Source organism: Argiope bruennichi, chromosome 1 (assembly GCF_947563725.1).
Source record: "Argiope bruennichi chromosome 1, qqArgBrue1.1, whole genome shotgun sequence".
In the NCBI taxonomy this organism is placed as follows: Eukaryota; Metazoa; Arthropoda; class Arachnida; order Araneae; family Araneidae; genus Argiope; species Argiope bruennichi.
In genome coordinates, this window is record NC_079151.1 from 23,282,331 (window position 1) to 23,302,683 (window position 20,353).

At 27.5% G+C, this 20,353-nt stretch overlaps 1 protein-coding gene across 2 annotated transcripts in view; it reads left to right on the forward strand.

Moving 5' to 3' along the window:
* Positions 1-20,353, forward strand: part of LOC129963110 (receptor-type guanylate cyclase Gyc76C-like) — a 426,844-nt gene that overhangs the window by 327,523 nt on the left and 78,968 nt on the right. For both annotated transcript variants that reach the window (XM_056077187.1, XM_056077197.1), the window contains 3 exons: positions 6,270-6,341; positions 13,904-14,069; positions 14,779-14,928. In XM_056077187.1, coding sequence (XP_055933162.1) covers positions 6,270-6,341; positions 13,904-14,069; positions 14,779-14,928 — 388 coding nt within the window. The remainder of the gene's footprint in view (positions 1-6,269; positions 6,342-13,903; positions 14,070-14,778; positions 14,929-20,353) is intronic.

Sequence of the window (20,353 nt, forward strand, 5' to 3'; positions counted from 1 at the left end):
AGTCAACGCAGACACATAATAAATATAAGATAAATACTCCTATTAAAGATATCCTATCTTCAATTATGAAAAAAATGTGTTGACTAGCTTTTAACTTTTATTTTGATTAATTTTCTAGCAAATATTTTCCAGAAATATTTTTTTTTCTTTACAAATTTTTATATTATTTTACAAAAGTAATGGGTATATTATAGTAGAAAAAAATGGTGGAATTTTTTTTAAAAATGCTGGAAGTACAGTTACTTCTCATTGCCCATATTTTTGGATAGTTTCAGTTGTTACGAGAAAGAAATAGTAGATTGTAATATAACTAATTATGTTTATAAGTATCTATCATTTTTTTTTCATTCCCAAAATTGTCAAACGGCGTTGATTCAGGTCTTAAAAGTGATCAAAATCCTGGATCTAAAAGCGAAGTAGTGAAATAAAATTTGTTCACACTAATCCCTGTTATTACTTTGCTTTAGATAAAGTAATTTTCACTTTTATAAATAAAGATGTATTTCTCATTTGACATTTTAACGTGAAACACGGTGGAAAATTCTAGGCATTGATTTCGTTTATCTCTTCCAATCTTCATTTAATCATCATTTATTTACGCTGTGTTATACTTTTAGAGAATGTATTTGCCATGAGAGGTTTTACGAGACGTCAGTAATTGAACTCCTTTATAGTTATAAATTATAAAGTAAGGAAAACAATTTTCGTTTAATAGCTGTCAATCTTGTCGCTTAAAACATTTAGAGAATGTATAGAAAGCTTGTTTTTGTATTTCAGAGTAGAGTTTATTAGAAATAAATATTATGCCTTCTGAAATCATAAAGTAATACAATTTTTTCTCAACTTTGTTAATAGGCTGATCCATTCAAATGGAAATGTGTGAAATCTAGTTTGCCGTTTATCATCACGTTCAAAAATCATGTTATAAACAATTACACGGTTCTCTCAAAACTTATTTTTTAAATTAAATGGCACCGTTTCAGGAATTTAATTAATATTCATTAATAAGTTACATAGAGACCTTATTGTCCTATTAACCGAGATAATTAAGCATTCAAAAAACGTACACTTCCTTATATTATCTTGTATATTAGTGATTACTTTAAATTAATAAATTTTTAACTGTAAATACTTTAAATAATAAAACGGAACATCTCAGATGGGTATTGACCGTATTGAAATTCTATATAAGTCAGATGTGATAAAATGAAGAAAAAAAAATATCCCATGCCCTGGGTGACAATTCCTTTTCTATTGATGATTGGCTGGTGAAAGAGATCTCATTTGGTCTCTGATGAAACTTACACCCATTATACCACTGCCACAATTGTTTCATTGAAATCAAATGTCGTCAAATTAATTGAAAAGTGGAATGAGCTTTTTTTTCAATAAATAATAAAGATGTAATTCACATTTTGTACTCATTTGAGATATTCACAAATAAGTTAAGGTATTGAAATATTCTTAAATATGCAACAAGAAAGAATACAACATATCATATCGAATTTTGGAGAGAAAATACAGAGAAAAATATAATTATATATCCTGGAGAAATCGTGTTTAAAAAAATATATAAGGTAATAAAAATATCAGTAAAACAAAGTGTATTAATTTTTTTAGCTCAAAATAATATAATCATTTTGCCATGTTTTATGAACAGATGCACACAAAATGAAAAGGATGAATCACTGGCATGTAATTTTTTCGTACGGACTAGAACTTGCCACTATCCTGACAGTATTTTTTGAATTGGATACATTGGATACATACTGACCAGTTTTATGCACTTATATAACAAATAAAGAATTTTATATGACATGTGTTTGTGTAAAAGCTCAAATGATATTTATGTCAATAATATCTATCCATCTAAAAGATAGTTATCGCTTTCAGTATAATCAATCGCAAAAAAATAATCTCTTACGTAAGTGTTATTAAGAAAACATTATTTAATTTAGTTTTTAAGTATCGCACAACAAAAGCATAATTCTAAAACTATCAGTTAACTCTTGGAATGTCTTATGTTAGTTTAACCACCTGTATGAATTTAGAAAAAAAAATGTCTAGAAAAATGGGATGGGTCGTTTCGAATGATCCAATAAATCCTCCGTTTTCAGATAGTTCGAAATTCTTCCTTCTTTAGATATATGGTCTTCTATATTTCTGAAGAAAGGAAGATTGATATACTATTATTTTCCATTTATTCACATGAAATTCTTTACAAATGGAGGGTGGACATTTTTTATATAACTGATATACGACCTTTTTTTTCAATAACAGTGAATTAATAATTAAAAATATTTTATATATTCTTTTAATTCTTTAAATGTCCATTTTGTGGCATAAAAATCAGATTTTATTGTTACAGATAAAAATATCATATAAATCTTTATGCCATATTTTCTTTGGCATTCGAGTGAACAGAATATTTTCATTCTTGATTTATATCTACTAATAATAAAGGATAATTTGTATCTATCCCCAAGCATTTTTTGGTCAAATTATTTGACTTAGAGTATCGTAGAGTAGAGTAAGTTTAAAGTATATTTAAACTTCCTTTAAATATACTTCAGAGGTGTAACAATGTGTTTCGAATACTAGTTAAAAGTTAAGCGAATTTTTTGTATTTTTCCATGTTAAATTCTAAACTAGTTTTGAGTAAAAATAATTTTTACACCATTTTAAAATTTAAAAAATTGTCTTTTAAATGATATGAATTAAGTTACCTTATAATTTCCTCCTAAATTTTCATAATTAGAAAAAATATTTATTAGCATAATTTTCAGCATCTTATTTTATTGTTGGAATAAAATTTAAACATTTTTCATTTTTTCATCAAATATTTAATGGCTCGATTCGATTTTCTTGTTGAAAACAAAGGAAGAAAAATTCTATTCCTCAATGAGAAATCAGAAAGTGAAGTCACTGGACAGCAAAAGACTACGTGCAATTAGAAGATGTATTACTGTGATAGTTAGAGATTTAATGGCAACATCATTTGACTCCACTCCATAACAAATGTTTAAGCGCACAATTAAGAGAATAAATGTAAGGCTATTTTTAATATTGATTGAGATTCATGATTTCCTGAACAAAGTGTTTTTAAGCATCAATTTGTGATAAACTCTGAAACAATGATATCTTAATAGCCTTAAAAGTGCTCAATTGCATGAGCATTTACTTATAAAATAGTCCGATAATGTCATCGTACCACTAAGCATCGAATTATGCGACATTATTGGACATTATAGTGGCAGTATATATCAGTCTGTGAGTGATCACATCATTGATAAATGACATATATGTTTCAATTTATCTTAGAGTTATGGTAAGAGTTCTGCGAAATCTAATTTTCTTTTTTAACATTCCTGTGAGCCTTAACGTTATTTTTTTTTCCTTTTTCATTTCAAAGAATTTGAATTATTTGCATATTAATTACTTTTAAATACATTTAAATCCTATACAAACATTTTAACAGGCCATAATGATGCAAACTGTTCATCTTGGATATTAAAATCCTTCTGAAGCGTTATGCATTTTATTTTAAGCTTTTACTCTTGCAGTGCCCATCTTCTACTAAATAATGTTTAGAACTCACAGACAAATGCTGCTCTGGTAATTTTATTCTAAACTGTTTTGATATTAATTTTTATATGTTTACTGATAACCAAAATTGGAATCATTTTTTTCACGAAATCACACCACCTACTCATTTCATTGATTGTTTTACTTTGACTTAGCAGGTTTATTAAACTACAGACGTTTAGTCTATCCTTACTTAAAAGTTTTCTTGTGGGGCATTTTTTTTACACTACTTATTTTCGTAAAAGCGCTTATGCAGGCAATCAATATTCGTTCTTAATGTCACTTGCAGGAGTGGATGTGCCGTGTTCCCTTGATCGTCTGTAAAAATACAAGTGTGTTAATCAATGCGGGTGTCAGTGAGACAAAGTAAACATGCTAAAAGTATTTCTTTGAAAGTTTTTGTTCTGGAACATTTCGATTAGAAACATTTTTTTTTCCAAATCCATCTAGCTTCAAGACTTCAGTCTCCTAATCGATATTTTCCTTTCCAGAATAAGTTAAAGAATACATTCCTGGCTGTATTTTAGCAGCACAAACCACCGATGGCAGAGGTTATTAGCATTGTTTCATTAAAATTCCTCGGCGTTTGTTTTCGCCTTGTACCATATTTCTTAACTTTTGGGCAGGAATGAACATGGATTCCTGAAAATGCGAATTATAGGATAATTATTTTATTTATTATTGCGCACTGGAGTTTAATTAACGCAGTTTTACTTAATCAAATGCCTTATTTTAATACTTGCAGAAATGTTCCAAGGAATGTTTTCTTGTGCTTTATATTTCTTTCTATTTTATTATATCCGATAGTCTCATATGATTCAAGTCGAAATTAATAATCTTTTCACTAAATGGCTAGAAAACAATCCACTGCCTTTATTTTTGTTATAGGAATAAAGTTATTGCAAAGCTTCTGTAATCAAAATAAAATTATAGACTTTAAAAAATCGTGTAATAAATTACACAAAAAGCAAAATGCAGCAATTAACAATTTATCCACACAAGGATATTTTAAGTTGAAGCATGCCAAGAAAACATATATAAACTGAAATTCATAGAGATCATGACAAAAAAAAATGTAAAACAAAACAATAAGTTAATAAGCTTACATGCTTAATAATTTAATAAGCTTAAAGCGATAACGGTTTTACCCTTAATTGGATTATATTTAAATAAAATCAGTAATTATCCATATTAAACAAAATTATTTTTTGCAGCAAATGTATTTACTCTTTGCATTGCAGTTCATTCTAGTTGGATATATGATGTTATTTTTATTTTCTGTTACATAATGTATATAAATAGAATATATTGGAATCTTTTTGAAATAGTAAATCTTTATATTCTGATTACAGTACTAGTCGATATAAACGTGTAGATTTTTAATGGTAGCAATTATTTTTTATTACGATTGTTTATTTTTAATTTAATATTCCTTACACTCTTGAAAAAAACATGTAAAAAATAATGATTTAATAAACTGACCCTTCTTTATATAAAATAATACGGTAAAGTTTTTTTCTCTTAATTTACTCAAAATTTTATTTTTAAAATGAATTTTTTATATCGAACTATTGATTAATTCTGAATTAATTGATCTTGAATATTTACTACATTTAGGCAGCTAATTTCTGTATGTTAATTCTTATGTCACTACTCTATCTTTTGAAAACAAATAAAATCTATTTCCCATGTAAATCTTGCACATTAATTTTTGTACATTTATTTTAATAAAGAGTCTTAAATTTCTTGAATGATTAAATATTCAATATTTATTGAAATTTAAAACTGATACATCTAAATATATGAAGTTTAATAAGAAAAATTATTATTACTAATAATTTTCGAGTGTGATTTTTTTTAGCATCCTCTTTTATAAAATATACTCATCTTTTAAGTTTGTCGAACATTATTAGACACATAAAAATATTTACTCATTTTAAATTCTTTTCAAACTAAAAATATTATCATTTAATCCTCTTGTTGTTTATTTTATTGTAATTTATATTTCTCCTTGGGGATAATTATATTTCTATAATAAAAGCTTCCTGCAAACATGAAGTTTTTATTGATGTTTAATTTTATGTAATAATGTTTAAGCTGAAACTAATAATTTATATAAAATTTTCTACATTTTTTATCGTGTATCATCACTTCATTCATCAACAAAATATCAAAATGTCTTTCGTATTGACAAATACTTGCTGATATTTTTGTTGTTTTTATATTGTTTTCCTGATATATTTTAAATAATTACTTGAGATTATTGTTTTGATGTATTGAGAAACTATTTTGCTATTTAGAATTTAGAAAATGATATTCATTCTTAAATTTGTTCCGAAAAATTTATTTTATGGTCTTAATGGTATTATAAGTATGTGAAATAAATATTAAATGTTTACATTAATTTAATTTTTTTAATTAAAGAGAAAATCAATAACTATCATTAATGTAGGATTACAAGTTACTAACGGATTTTTAAACTTTCATTGAAATTCTTAGTTAAATTTTTCGCTGTTTTCATTTAATACCCCTTTTAATAAAATACTAATTCTATTTATTAAAAATTAATTAAAATATTAGCTCTATTAATCTTATTTATAAGTTTCACAATTCTTATGTTTGAATTATATGCTTTGGTGCCATGCTTATTTTAACAAATTTATAACTTTTTTTTTCATTACTAGGACATTTTGGAAAACGATGATATGAAATTAGATAACATGTTCATAGCATCATTGGTGTTTGATCTTATAAAGGTAATTTTTTTCATTTATGAAACGATTTATTTTTTTAAATATTATTAACAATAAATTTTTCTCTCATTTAAATAAATAAGAAAATTTATTCTATTTACTATGATATTACTTTTTCTCCAATTTGTTTTCAAATTTCTACTAAATCTGTATTGTAATAAAGGAGAAGTGTTTTAATAATAAATAATTTCCCAAAAAGTCCAATTTTTCCTTATTTTGATATTTTTATTTCATTCTTGAAAAGAAAAAAAAACCAGTATAAGTACTTATTTAGAGATATTCAAATCTTAAGATTGGCCTAATTGACACTATTTTTCTTTCATTGAAATTTAAAATAAGCCTAACAATCTAGAAATGCTGGTAAATTATTGCTCTCGATGTTTAGATATTGCTTTATTCAAATTGATTTATAAATAAATAATAAGTAAATTCAGACGTGTAATGTTTATCTCGACGATTCAATTAGACCATTTTCAGTTCATTAAAAAAGCTATAAATGTTTTTTTCTTGGATATTATAAATAGTGGCTTAATTTAAAAGTCACCTTTCATATTATGATTTTTATTAACTGCAGAATGTCATTCATTATCGAGGAGATACCATTTTATTTTAAGTCTTGTTTTATAACTTTTTGATACAAATTAGCGACTTTTCTTTAATTTGTTTCATGAGAATAATAGTTGGGTTATATATATATATATATATATATATATATATATATATATATATATATATATATATATATATATAATTGATGTTACATCTAGCAAATGGGAGTACACTATTAAAAAAAAAAATGCCAATAATCATCTTTTGGGTTCGTGTTTTTCTATTGTGAAAATACTTGAATGATTAAGAGAAACCATTCTTCAGTTTTGGAAAACGATTATTATATGTGCTGATAAACAGAATAAAATTCGAAATACAAAATTCTTTTTGTAAATAATTCTATTTTTCAATGTACATTGGAAACTTTTGAAGGAAGTTTACGTCTTTATATCAAGTATCACATTTTAATGCAAAATCAGTCTTGTATTAATAATTATATTTTGAAGGAAACGAGTTCATCTTATGGATACAAAATGCATGTTTTAATAATTGTATAATTAATTTTTTGGATATGATATTTTTTAAAAATAATTCAAGTATATTTTATTATGCCTTTTTTTTTATTTTGCCATCATAAAATAAATTTCTTTATTAAGCAAAAAATAAAAAAAATGTGCTTTTTTGTTTAAAATGTATTCGCCATTACATAGACTTATTTTACTATGCAAAAAGGAATCCGTTTCTTGGAATAAAACTGGTATAAAGGTACATTGATTTTAAAATACATTCTCAGGTTGCTGTCGTAATCTTATTTGAAAATATTCTTCCGTATAAGGTGCAATAAATTTTTTAGAAACAAATCTTTTTTGGTATGGTATTAGGACTTAATCTGTAACATGCTTATAACTTTATTCTGTAAATCTTTTAGTTTAGAAAAAAGGATTACTTTTTTAAACAGTGTCAACTGCCTTTGTGAAGATACCGGATCTATATTTTTTCAGAAGATTTTTCCATGTTATAAAACTAAGTCATTTTGAATTTTGCATTAAAATATTTAGATTTATCTTATTTACGTTATCTTTTTGTACTCTATTCTTTATTAAGATAAATATCACGAAAAACTTTCCATTTTATTAGCATTAATTCATTTTTTTCAGACGAAAGATTTTTCCAATCTTGATCCTCTCCACACCTTCATAAAGTACTTTAATTTTGCAAGACTCATTATAATGAAATGACACCAATTTTTCTAAAACTACATTTTTTTAAAGGACATAGATCTTTTCTTATGCATTTTCTTATGCAAGACTTGATGGAAAACGTGCTTAAATCATCAAACCAAATTCTACAATACATTGCTTAAATCATGTCAATTAAGATACAAACATGCTTTCTGAAACAACGTTGGTTTTCGATATTAAAATATTTTCTTGTGAAAGTGTTTCATTTACAAGATGATCATTTTGTTATATTTTTAATTTTTATAAGATTTTTTATATACATGTACGATATTCTAAAGGCCATACAACATCGCGAAGATATCGTTAAAATGTTATTGGTCATATTATAGTAGTAGAGTTTCTACTCCTGCTATTACTTTCATATATAGTTTACATGATATTGTTTTAAAATTAAGTAGAAATTGGATTGAGAGTTATTAACTAAGCTTTTTATTAAAAAAAATTGAATTCATTCTCTCTTATTTCTTGGTGGTAACTTAGTTTTTTTAAAAGGATCGCTACAATTACATACAAATGGGAATTAGGATTATTATTTCAGTAAATATAAAAAAAATAACAAACTTGTAGTTTTCAAATATTATTTATGTATAAATTTGGGTTGTTGTTTCTTATGGCACTTTATAAGCCAGCTGACAGTTATCTGTCAGCGTTTTAAGCCAAGTGAGCGTCTCTTGTTTTTTCAATGGCGCCAACTAGGGATAAGAGTACGACTTAGCTACTTCATGCGTCACATTCGCTTGCACAACTTCTTTTTACTCTTTCCCGCATTCACACACCTCACAGATAGAACACAGAAGAAGAACAGCCATGCCCGAACCAGGACGAATCCGGGACACCCAGATCACGGGGAAAACACGCTACCCCTATGCCAGGACGCCGGCTTGTATAAATTGGTTTTTATAATAATAAAAAAATAACTATTTTTCTGTCAGATAACTAAAAAGCAAAAATGAAAAACTGACTATTAAAGGGACTTATTGTTGATGGTAAAGTATTCAAATGAAGAATTGACCAATCACAGAAAATATTTTATAAAATATTTATTTCCTTATTGATCAATTCCTCTCTTATTTGTCTTTAATGCTTCAGCATAAACAAGCTTTAAGTATTCAAAAAAGTTTTTTTTTTATGAAATCTGAAACCAGAACTAAAGACACAACATGGCAATGCATACACAGTGTTAGATTAGATAATTAATCGAGCAATATGTCAGTTATACAATTTTTGTAATGTGACTAATATTAAGGCTAGTTGCATACAGCTAAATAATCTAATTGCATACAGTTTCCAATGGATTCCAATTTTATTAAATATGTGGAGTAATGCTACACTTTTTTTTGTTTCATTATAATATAAAATATTTTTTACTCCCATGTTTCTGCGCTTTAATGTCAGTATTTTTCTTTGAAATGTTCCGTTTCATTCATTCAAGATATAGATACCATTTTTGTTTGTTTTTTGAAAAATGTGTTTTTAACGGAGAAGTTGATAGTTTTTGATTTTTCGAATACTTAACAACTTGTAATTAAAAGTTATTCATTGCTGTTACTTATTAAATACAAAAAGTACTTATATGTGGTTCCTATATATTTTTTCATAACTGCTGTGAAATATTTTTGTTGTTGTTTTATTCTTTTTTCATTAGTTTGAGTATAATAAAATCTTCCGTATCCCTCTTAAATGGTGCACTGAAGATAACTTAGTTAAAGTTACTGAATTTCAATGATAAATAATTAGCAAATTATAATTGGAGATATTTCTTAGTTAATTTTTGAAATTGTTTTATAACTATTTATGATGTAAATATTTCAATAAAGGGAGTAATTTTTTATATGAAGATTAATGACGGATATCTACTTGATAGGGAGAGTGAACTTAAATTAAAAAATTTTTTAATTAATTAATTGATCAAATATTTTTTTAATGTTATTCTGTATAATTTATCCTTGCAGCCATTTTTAAAAAACAAGTATTTAAAGCATTTTTTATTTGAAAAATAAAATTGAATCACTAAGAGCCTCATTTCTTTAGAAACTCTTAAAAATATTTAACTTCCTCCATTACTTAAAAGTTCCGCAAAAATATTCATTCTTTGTAAGTCTCAAATGGGAACTTCGATTGATGCGATTTGAAAGCATAGAGTGATGTTTGAAGTATATGAGTTCTATTTTATTTTAACGAATGAAAAGAATTTACAATGGAATCCTTCTATGATATAAATAGAATATTATTAAATGTCTGTTTTTACTTTAACGTGTCTCTTGAGAAAAAGCACTTTTCAGTAATTTTTATTAAAATTTTATCTACAAGAAGAATTTAATTTGATTTTGTCTCTGCGGAGTTATGATTTTTATTTAATAGAATGTTTAAAAAAATTGGTAAAAAGTGGTGGTAGTTAATTATACTGGAGTTATTGTTATGTTGTAGGAAGTTAATATATTTTAATTTGAATTAGAACATAAAAAATGTCATGCCTTCACATTTGTTTAACATTTTTATATCCTCAATACAAATTCTAACTATTAAATGAGGAAAATAAGGTTTTATTTAAATACACTCTTCTGGGGGTTTCTTCAGAAATGATGCTTTATTATAGAAATTTATTATACTGTGGTGGTATGTAGATTATTTTGATCCTTGCAGGAAGCAACATGACGAATGTTTTTAGGAACATTTCTTTTAATAATCACATTCACACACTAAACAAGCACAAACACAAGACATTCACGCGCGCGGCTTAACAGTACAGCATCACATCTCATTCTAATTACAATCGCATTGCACTATGGGTGACATATGGGATGGCCTAATCAGGCATCGCCATCTAGTATCCAAAAGAGAAGATAAGAATAATGCAACTGCTACATCACTGAAATCCCTTTAGAAACTAAAAAAATTGCAAATGGGATGTATAAAAAAATGCAGGGTGTTCTTCTAATAGATCAACAAACTTGGGAGGTTCAGTAAGCATCTAGGACAAAAATTCCAAAGGAACATGGTGATACAAACAACACTGAGAAAGCGAAAAGAGCATGTGATCTGTGAGTTCAAAAGGTATTATCTCATAAGGTATCACACATAATACCCATATGTGGTTGACGGATATTCCTCATGCCATTATACCATGGAGATCTCAACATAGGTTTATAGTCAGGAATGCTTGGTGATTTCCATTTGGTTCCGTCCTTGCTACCCGAACGCCTCAATAGAACAATATATTGTTTTTTTCTCTCCTCAAATGTTGTAAAGTACCTCTGCATTTTGTTTCTCTCAGCTTGCGTAATCTGCTTGATGCTACATGGAAATGGATTGCACTCTTAGAACACATTGTTTAGGGTTCACACTTATCTCAATCCATGTGACTTTCTTCTATTTTTCGTCATCTAAAATCACTCATTTATGCAACGCATAAGGATATAAAGGAGAATCGCATTCCTCAAATTATCGTCGTTCAGGCATCAAAATTATATTGGTATCTTAGAGCACACCAGAAAATTTTTTTTACATCGTTGTATGATATCAGAAATCGCCACTTGCGAAACCTCTATTTGCCTTAGCAATTTTCATCCTCTCAATGTTGTTGGTGTACCTTTTCCCATTAGAATTTCTGTTCCTCTACTAACGAACCGATGAATTTGTCAATATATTGACAGAACATCGTGTATGTAGATTTTTACTAATGTTCTTTGGCTAAGTATCGAATAAATTGTATGCATTTGACAATTTTTATTAGAATAAACGATTTTATTATGCTATAAAATGCTTAAATGGGCTGCTTGGGTATATTCAATTTTAATTTGTTAATGATTTTCAACTTCTAAGTCGCTCGTACGCTGAATCCTCGCTGTATAAAAAATTCTTCTACGTACTTTCATGTAGAAAAACACATCAGAATTAATATGTGTAAAGCTTGTTTGCTACAAGATTTACTTCTTGAACAAGGGAAATATAAAAACAGAAGACTAAAAAATATCAATTAACGAATGTAGTTCTAAATTAGAATAATATCTCTGTAGTAAGCGTTTGATAAAGATTTCTCTTATAATGAGGTTGATTTTAAATCACTTACTTTATGAAACAATAGATAGTTTATTATATTTCTAGAACTTTCGTGCCACTTCTGAAATTAATTGATGTAAATTTACATTGCGAAGAATTTAATTTATTATATCATTGCAGAATCGTTCTTCTTCAAATTCTATTCATTTAAACAAAAATGTTTTTCTGACTTTCATGAATAACAATAATAGGTCTTGAATATTGTATCCGGATGTTTACAATTTTTTAAATAAGAATGGAATATCTAGCCTATTTAAAGCGTATCTATATGGATTTATGTTACTGACACTTCATTACAGACATAATATAGGAACCAGATTTGATTTTTATAAATTTAATTTCTAAAATTAAAGAACGGGCATTAAACATTTTATTCAAAAATGAATATAAGGAAGCAAGAGGTATTAGAAGATGGTTGTTACCATTTATGTTAAAGGAAATAAATAATCGGCGGACAGTATCTTTCCACTAAGAATAGCGACCGCCATTGAAGATGTTTCGCCAGCAAAAATAAATTAGAGCTCTTGTGACATCAGCATAAGTATCAATGTTAGTCAGTTTGCTACCTTCCAGTGGGACTGGACTGTGCCATTTCAATTACTTTTTATTTTTAAAATTGACAGTTAGGCAGATTTCTTTCGTGCTAATCAGGCCGAATGAGTACAGATGTCATATAAATTTAGAAAGAAATGAAATTTCTACTTTAATGCAGGTATGTATATATACTGGGTAATTGGAAAAGTGCTTTTAAGCTTTTATAAATTCAAAATAAATCTCGTATAGCGAAGAAAGTAATGCATACCTGTAGTAAAGTGACTATGCTCAATTTAATGAGACAGATTACAGCACATCTAGAGGAGAAATAAAGAAGTTACAAAAAATAACATAAATGATAAAGGTATCAGTCGGAAAGTCTCGTTAAAAATGTACACTAGATGCAATAATAGAAAGGAATTAGCAGTTATACTCATGAACTTTCCGTGACTTGAAAAACAATTCGCCTGAAATTGAAAAAAATCCAGTATGATCATAACCATATCATTATATCATCATTATAACCATATCATTATAGTATTAGCGAGTATTATCATAGAGTTTACAAAGTGTTCAGCATCTGAGGTCAGTGAGTGAAATTTGCGCAATGAAAAAAAATGAACAAAAATAATGAAAAATATTCTAAAAAACCCTCTAAGAGGAGGAGGGGAAATCTGAGAATGCATTCTTCAATTTTTGAATGAATCCTTTTTAAAACTTCTAATTTTAATATTAAGTATCTTTATGAACTTCACTAATAAATCCAGATACTTTTTTCCTGGCTTTTATAATTGTACAGAAAGCAATTTTTTTATTGGACTTTCCGCTGATTATTTTTTAAAGTTATTTTTTGTATCTTCTTTATTTCGCAACTAGATAAGCTGTAACTTTCTCAATCAATTCATCATTGACATTTTACAATACGTACGTATTACATTCCTAGTCATATGACTGACCGTTTTGAATTTAAAACTCTTTAAAGTGCTTTACCGATTATCCTGAATACATATATATAATATTGAAATGGCATACATAAATAAGCAATACTAATTATGCTAATTCCAATCCTAATTTTATGCATTAAATTCCAGTATTTACCTCAATAAAGCCGCGTATTCGTAGATATATTGTTAAGAAAAGAGTTTCAATCAATCTTTTTGCATGATTTTATTCCCTTTCCAGGGTATGATTTTTCTCCATGAGAGTGATCTGAAATTCCATGGCAACCTGAAGTCTTCAAATTGCGTGGTGAGCAGTAGATGGGTTTTGCAAGTCACGGATTTTGGTCTCCACGAACTGAGAGCTGCCTCAGAAACGGGATCCGTGGCTGAACACCAATACTTCAGAAGTGAGTTTTTAATATATTTGTGATTGTTCATTTGTGGGAGTAGACTGCCAAAACCATTTCATATATTTTCTAATATAGATGTTATCCCTCGCAAAAAATTATGGACCTTGGATAATTCAGAAAACGCCGTGCTTAGTAGCAAACGGGACTAACTCAGTGTTTGATTATTGTTGTGGTGACTTGACATTCAGTTGACCCCGAATGTTGCGGCAGAACAAGTGTACCTTGTTTTGCAATTATTTTCTCCATATGTTTTTTTGTTTTTCAAAATTTCATATTTAAGATAGACTTTGTTTGCGCTTTTCATTCTCTGTCGAAGTATACTAATGTGTTGAAATAGTTACGATACTTTTAATTTTTCAAGTTTAACTAAGTTTATTGTAATCATTGCTTTGAATTTTGGGATTTAATCATTTGGAATTATTTTATACGATTCAAAAACTTAGTTTAAATGTTTGTAAAATGTGATTATTCTGATTCGAAACAACTAAAAATAAATCCAATATTATCAGTTTTATCGACTCGAAAAATCTTAAATCTAATTTAACTTAATTATTTCTATTAATAAAAAATGAGAAGTTTTTATGTGTACAGCGGATATCTGACATACAAAAGCCAGTGGTATAATACAGTATCTATCTAGAATTATAATTTTTTATTTTCTTGAAGAACTTCAACCTTTCATAATTTTGTGTTTTCCCCCATTAAGACCTTCTATGGAAAGCACCTGAATTGCTGAGATTCCCTGCTGTGAATCCCTATGGTACGCAGAAAGGTGATGTGTATGCGTTTGGAATTATTCTGCATGAGATCATTGCAAGACAAGGCCCATTTGGAAGTACGGACCTTACACCTCGAGGTAAGTGAATGCTTGCAAAAATTCTTTAGATAAACTCTTTCAAATATTATTGGGTTTACTGTAAAACGCATAATGCGATTTTTCAGTAACTTAAATATGTAAATGAAACTAAAACTGTAGAACTATCACTTATTTTTAGTTTAAGTGTTTTTAAAATAGAGTTTAAGATAGTGTTTTTTTAAATATTTGAATTCTTTATAAATAATATTTTTTAAAAATGATAATCGAAATTTTGCGCTATTGATTTAATATGGATAGACATTTGGACTTAAATCCACTTTGAAATATTTTACCTATTATCTTTCACATTCGTATTATAAGAAGAGTATTTATCAAAAGTGGTGTTTTATTTGATTAAGGTTAAACGTCCTTTAATATTTCACTAGTACTGATATATTCTAGTACTTATATAGTAATACATCTTAATTGAACTAGACAAAGCCTACGAACTTATAAGAATCCAAATAAATTGAAGTTTCAATGCACGATCAAAGAAACTACAAAGCATAAACATTTATTTTAATAGATAAAATAATTTTTCTTGATGTTATGAGCAACAGCTGCAGAAAGTGCTATGAATTTTAGTCTTCATTTTGGTATGGATCTCTCCAATGCTCTAATTTACATATAATATGCCAAAATTCTTATAATCTTCCTTTAAACGCCAAATAAATGTCGTACTTTTATTTTTTAAAAATTAGCTGCAATCAAAGCATGCTAATGAATAATTAATTTCAAATTTGTATATCTTTTATTGCAATACAATTTTTTTTTCTAAATACTCAAATTTGAAATAATTTATAAAATATCACGACCAGTTGCCAGTTTTTACATGCCTAAAAAAACATTTCCATTGAATCAAACAACTATAAAATTCATTTGAAGCTGTGCTTGGATATTTTGTGATGCTATTTGAAATTAAAGTCTTTCGTTTTATTTCAAACTTTCGCCTGTTTTCATTATTTCTTCCCTCAAGTAATCTCGGTGTCGGAAAGGAAAATAGAAAACGTTACCGGCAAATGAACTGACCCAACATAAGAAAAGAAACATGCAGAATTCTCATTTGTATGCTAATTCTAAACCAAAGAAGTTTAATTCCTTTTAATTCAACGGTCCTGCAAATCCTGTTTCTTCTCTTTCTTGAAGTTTTATTCGGTGCTGATTCTTTTTCTCCACTGAAAAATATTTTTTATTTTAAAAGAAAACGTATGAAAAAAAGTTATTTTCTTTTAAAAACTTATTATAATTTTTGCATGTTTAAATGGAGGGGAAAAAATCTCATTTTTCCTGTTCATGCTGAAAAATAAAGTTATTTTTCTTTTCTTTTCTTTTTTTAATATGCATCAAAAGAGAAATGGGAGTGTAGCATTTAGCATATTTGTAATCAAATTACGAATATATATATATCCCTTTTTTGTAGAATGAGTTATCAGATTTGATATAAGCAATGATTTATATTTATCATTTTATTGTAAATGTACATCTGTATACTTTATGTTTAAATTTCATACATGTGTAAAGACAGTTTTTGACTTCGTTGAAAATTGAAACAATAATTTTGACAATATTTAATGACTACTTTTGATAAATTTCAAAATATATTTTCCAAATAATTTCATATACCTAGAATGTTGGATTTTACATAACATATATTTTTCTGTTCTATGTTTACTTTTGATAATTACATAAAGAATATTGTCGGTTTCCAAATAAATACTATTAGCCATTGATTGTATTTGTTACAATTGAAAAAAAAATGGGTTGATAGACGTAGAATGTGGATACCCGAAGATAATTTTCATGCAGCTTTGTAAATCGATAATAAAAATGGATGATTCCATTGGAAAATTGGAAGTTAGTACATATTTTTATATATAAAAGGAATTTTGAGAAATTTCCCATGTATTTATAAGTCACACTTTTCGTGAGTGCAATGAATAATATCGAAATGTGCTTAATATATGAGCCGTTTATTTTGAAAGTGGGGCAAGTCCATTTTTGAAAAAATGGAGATAATGGCAGTTATAGATAAAACTTATTATGATCTTTTTATGCGTAAAAAATCTATAGTAAAAAGAAATTCAGATTCTTGTATGTGGGGGAAGTTTCAGCTCTTAACAGTACTGAAAATCTCTTTATTTTGGAAGTGGTGCAAGTCCATCTTAGATTGAAATTATATTTGCCCGAATATATAATTGGCAAAATTTAGCTCCGGTTGCTGTATGGTGAAGCAGATGTGGCCGTTTAACATCATGTCTGAAATCTATTATGTTTATATTTATCTATTTTTGATATTGAAAATCGATGATTGTACAATATTTCATAAATAATAAAAATATATACCTTAATTTTGTGTGTCGTAATAATATGTTTACATTCATCACCGATTATTCAGTCCAGTGACAATGAATAATCCAGTGACATTGATCACAAATTTTTATTGTCAGGACATTCCTTTCTACCGAACGATCGTGATTTTGGGGTGGAACTATCCAGTAACTATTCAATCCAGAAACCAGTTCCTTGCATATTCCCCAGGATTACTATAAAGTAATACAAAATTGTCGAAAACATAATAAATTTTTAGTACATGAAATTAAACGTGGAAATTTATTTTCTACCCAACCTCTGGAAAAAGCGATTTTAAAAAGAAAGAAAAATACTGATGGAGTAAACCGTGAATTGATTAAATATATGTTGGATCAGATTTTCAAGGGATGCGCCATACAAAATGTTCAACAAAACTTCGATAGAACGAGATTTTGAATTTAAAATGATCGATTTGTCAACACAACGTGGAAGACCAAGTAATTTCAGAAATATAAAATTATCTTTTATGTATGAAAAAAAGAGATACATTACATCTGAAAAATGCAAGGACTTGGTGGATTTATTACAATATATATCTCCCGTCCATCATGAACATTTTAAAATGTTAAATCCTGAATAAAATCAAATTTAATTATACCTGGGTATAAACTGAAAATGTATAATTCCACTGAAATTCTTAATAAAATTGAATTGTTTTTTATGTTACATTTTCTACAAAAATATTCAGTTTTGTTTCACTTTTTATCAAATGATTAAATATTTATAAATTTTTGGATAGTATTTTGTTTTTATTATTAAAAAAAATGGCTGATGCAACTGAAGTATTTTCCAATTAAATTAACTTTTATTATAATTCATTAATTTTGAAAGCAAGGCAAGTCCATTTAGTTATAATAAAACTCTTTTTTTAAATCAGCAAACAATGTTGGATTACAAACTTTCATTATCTGGTACCACAAAATACAAAAAATATGTCTATTAATACTTACCAATATTTTTAAATTTTTTGAAGCGCAATCCTTTAAATATCTCGCAATAACAAAAAATAGACTTGCGCCATTTTTAAAATAAACGTCTCATATCCTTTTTTTTATCATAATCAGGATAAAGTGAAAACAAAAAGGGATCCTTTATCTTATTCAAAAGTACAAATATTCTCTTACCATGATTTGGGAAGTGCATAAAGAACAAAACTTAGTTGAAATGTCTAAATTAGCTTTATACCTTCGCAAGATCTAAAATTGAACCATGATCTAATCTAATCTAATATATTATATTAGATCGAATCTAATATAATATATCTTTTTAGATCGTGTATATAATTTGAATTACTGTGAAAGATGCGGGTGATTAATGAATCTCAATTTATCATCAATACCAATTATTTTCAATTTTATGTTTTCCACTGAAGCCTAGTTCATGATTTATATATAAGTTATTCAACTTATACCTCCCTTCTTTCTTGTCCACCCCAAATTATCTTACTGAAATAAGTGCCAGGCATATTAAATGCATACCTAAACGGATTTATAAAAGGCTCCATATCTCAAATAGCATCAAACCTAATCATGTTTAAATCTCGAATTGCAAGAGTTTGATCACTTGAACGTGTCAAAAGAAAGAAAGTAAAAGATGTGGTTTTTAACACTTCTGCTTTATGATTACTGATAATGGAGAGAAATGTGTATTAGTTGGAGAGAAATGGCTGGATATTTTCTTTTTCTTTCAAATGAGTCACGATTAACTACTTATCTTGATAATGGCTGCATTATGATCATCATTTAGAGGGAACTCCGGACTTTTGATAAAGTTGCATTCGTATACGAAAGTGTCAGATTTATCGACGGTGAGATGCTGCTTAGATTGGCATCTCCATTCATCGATAAGCTGCATTATGCATCAATAGAAATAGATCCTTCAGAAAAAGAACTCATTTTAGAGGTCTATGAATGTAGATTGCATAAGATTCCATTAGTATATGAATTCCTTTTCGAATGTTTTGCCAACATATTATTCTAGAATAAGACAGGTTACTTAGTGTTAGTAGATGAAGTGATGGTTTTCAGTCATCCCTAAAGATGTTTCAAGAGTTGGAAAGAATTATGCTGGAGGAATGGAAAAGAGTGTTCCTGCAATTCCTTTATCACTATATATGATCGTCCAATGTCGTCTATAAAATTGGACTGAGTTAAAAATAGCTCTGCCCCTTTGGTGTGCGTTATTACAGAACGCAAAATTTCAACTTCTGCTTTGGCATCTAGAAACAGTTTCAATTTACTGATTTATCGGTATGCGAATAAACCAAAGTATATATAGATTGCAAATGACATTGAGCTGAAGTCTGCAATTTTTATTATTTTGTATTTCTGGTGCTTCTTATATTTTCATTTCGCGGGCGAAACTGTAGATTGTTACTAATATTTTTTTCAGCATTTTTTTTAATTTTCTATTCGACATTACAATTTTTCTATTTTCTATTCGACATTTCACAATTCTAATTGCGATGACTAGTTTTGTTTTGAAAATTCGTGAATTTTATGTATAGAGATTATCAAATTGCAAGGAAACAAAAATTCTGTCATAAAATTATTATTAAAGTGTATTGCAAAGATTATCTCTCTATATATATATTATTTCTTAAGCACTCTGCCAAATGATCATGATTTTATCTACTAAAACTTCTGTTGGTTTATCTGTGGTAATCAGATCTGCGAAATTATTAACAAGATAACAGTCCGTCTGGATGGGTACATCTTCTAATATCCTAATTTGCCCATACCTCATACATTAATTTTATTGTCTTTAAAAAAATAATAAGTTAAATTTTATTGTCTTGCTGTGAAAAGCATGAACCCTTATTAAAAGTAGCCTTATTTCTTGAGATCCCCTTTTATTATTATTATTTATTTTGGTTAGCTCAATTTGTATTTTTCGTTTTGTATTTAAAAAAATCTGCGAAATATATTTCTTTCTTTAAGAAAGATACATAGGTGATATTATTTCCCATATTGTCTCATGTCTGTGAGAGATGCATTAACCTAAAAAAACTGTTTTCTTTAACTCAGTATTACTTTAATACGTCAATATCCTTAAT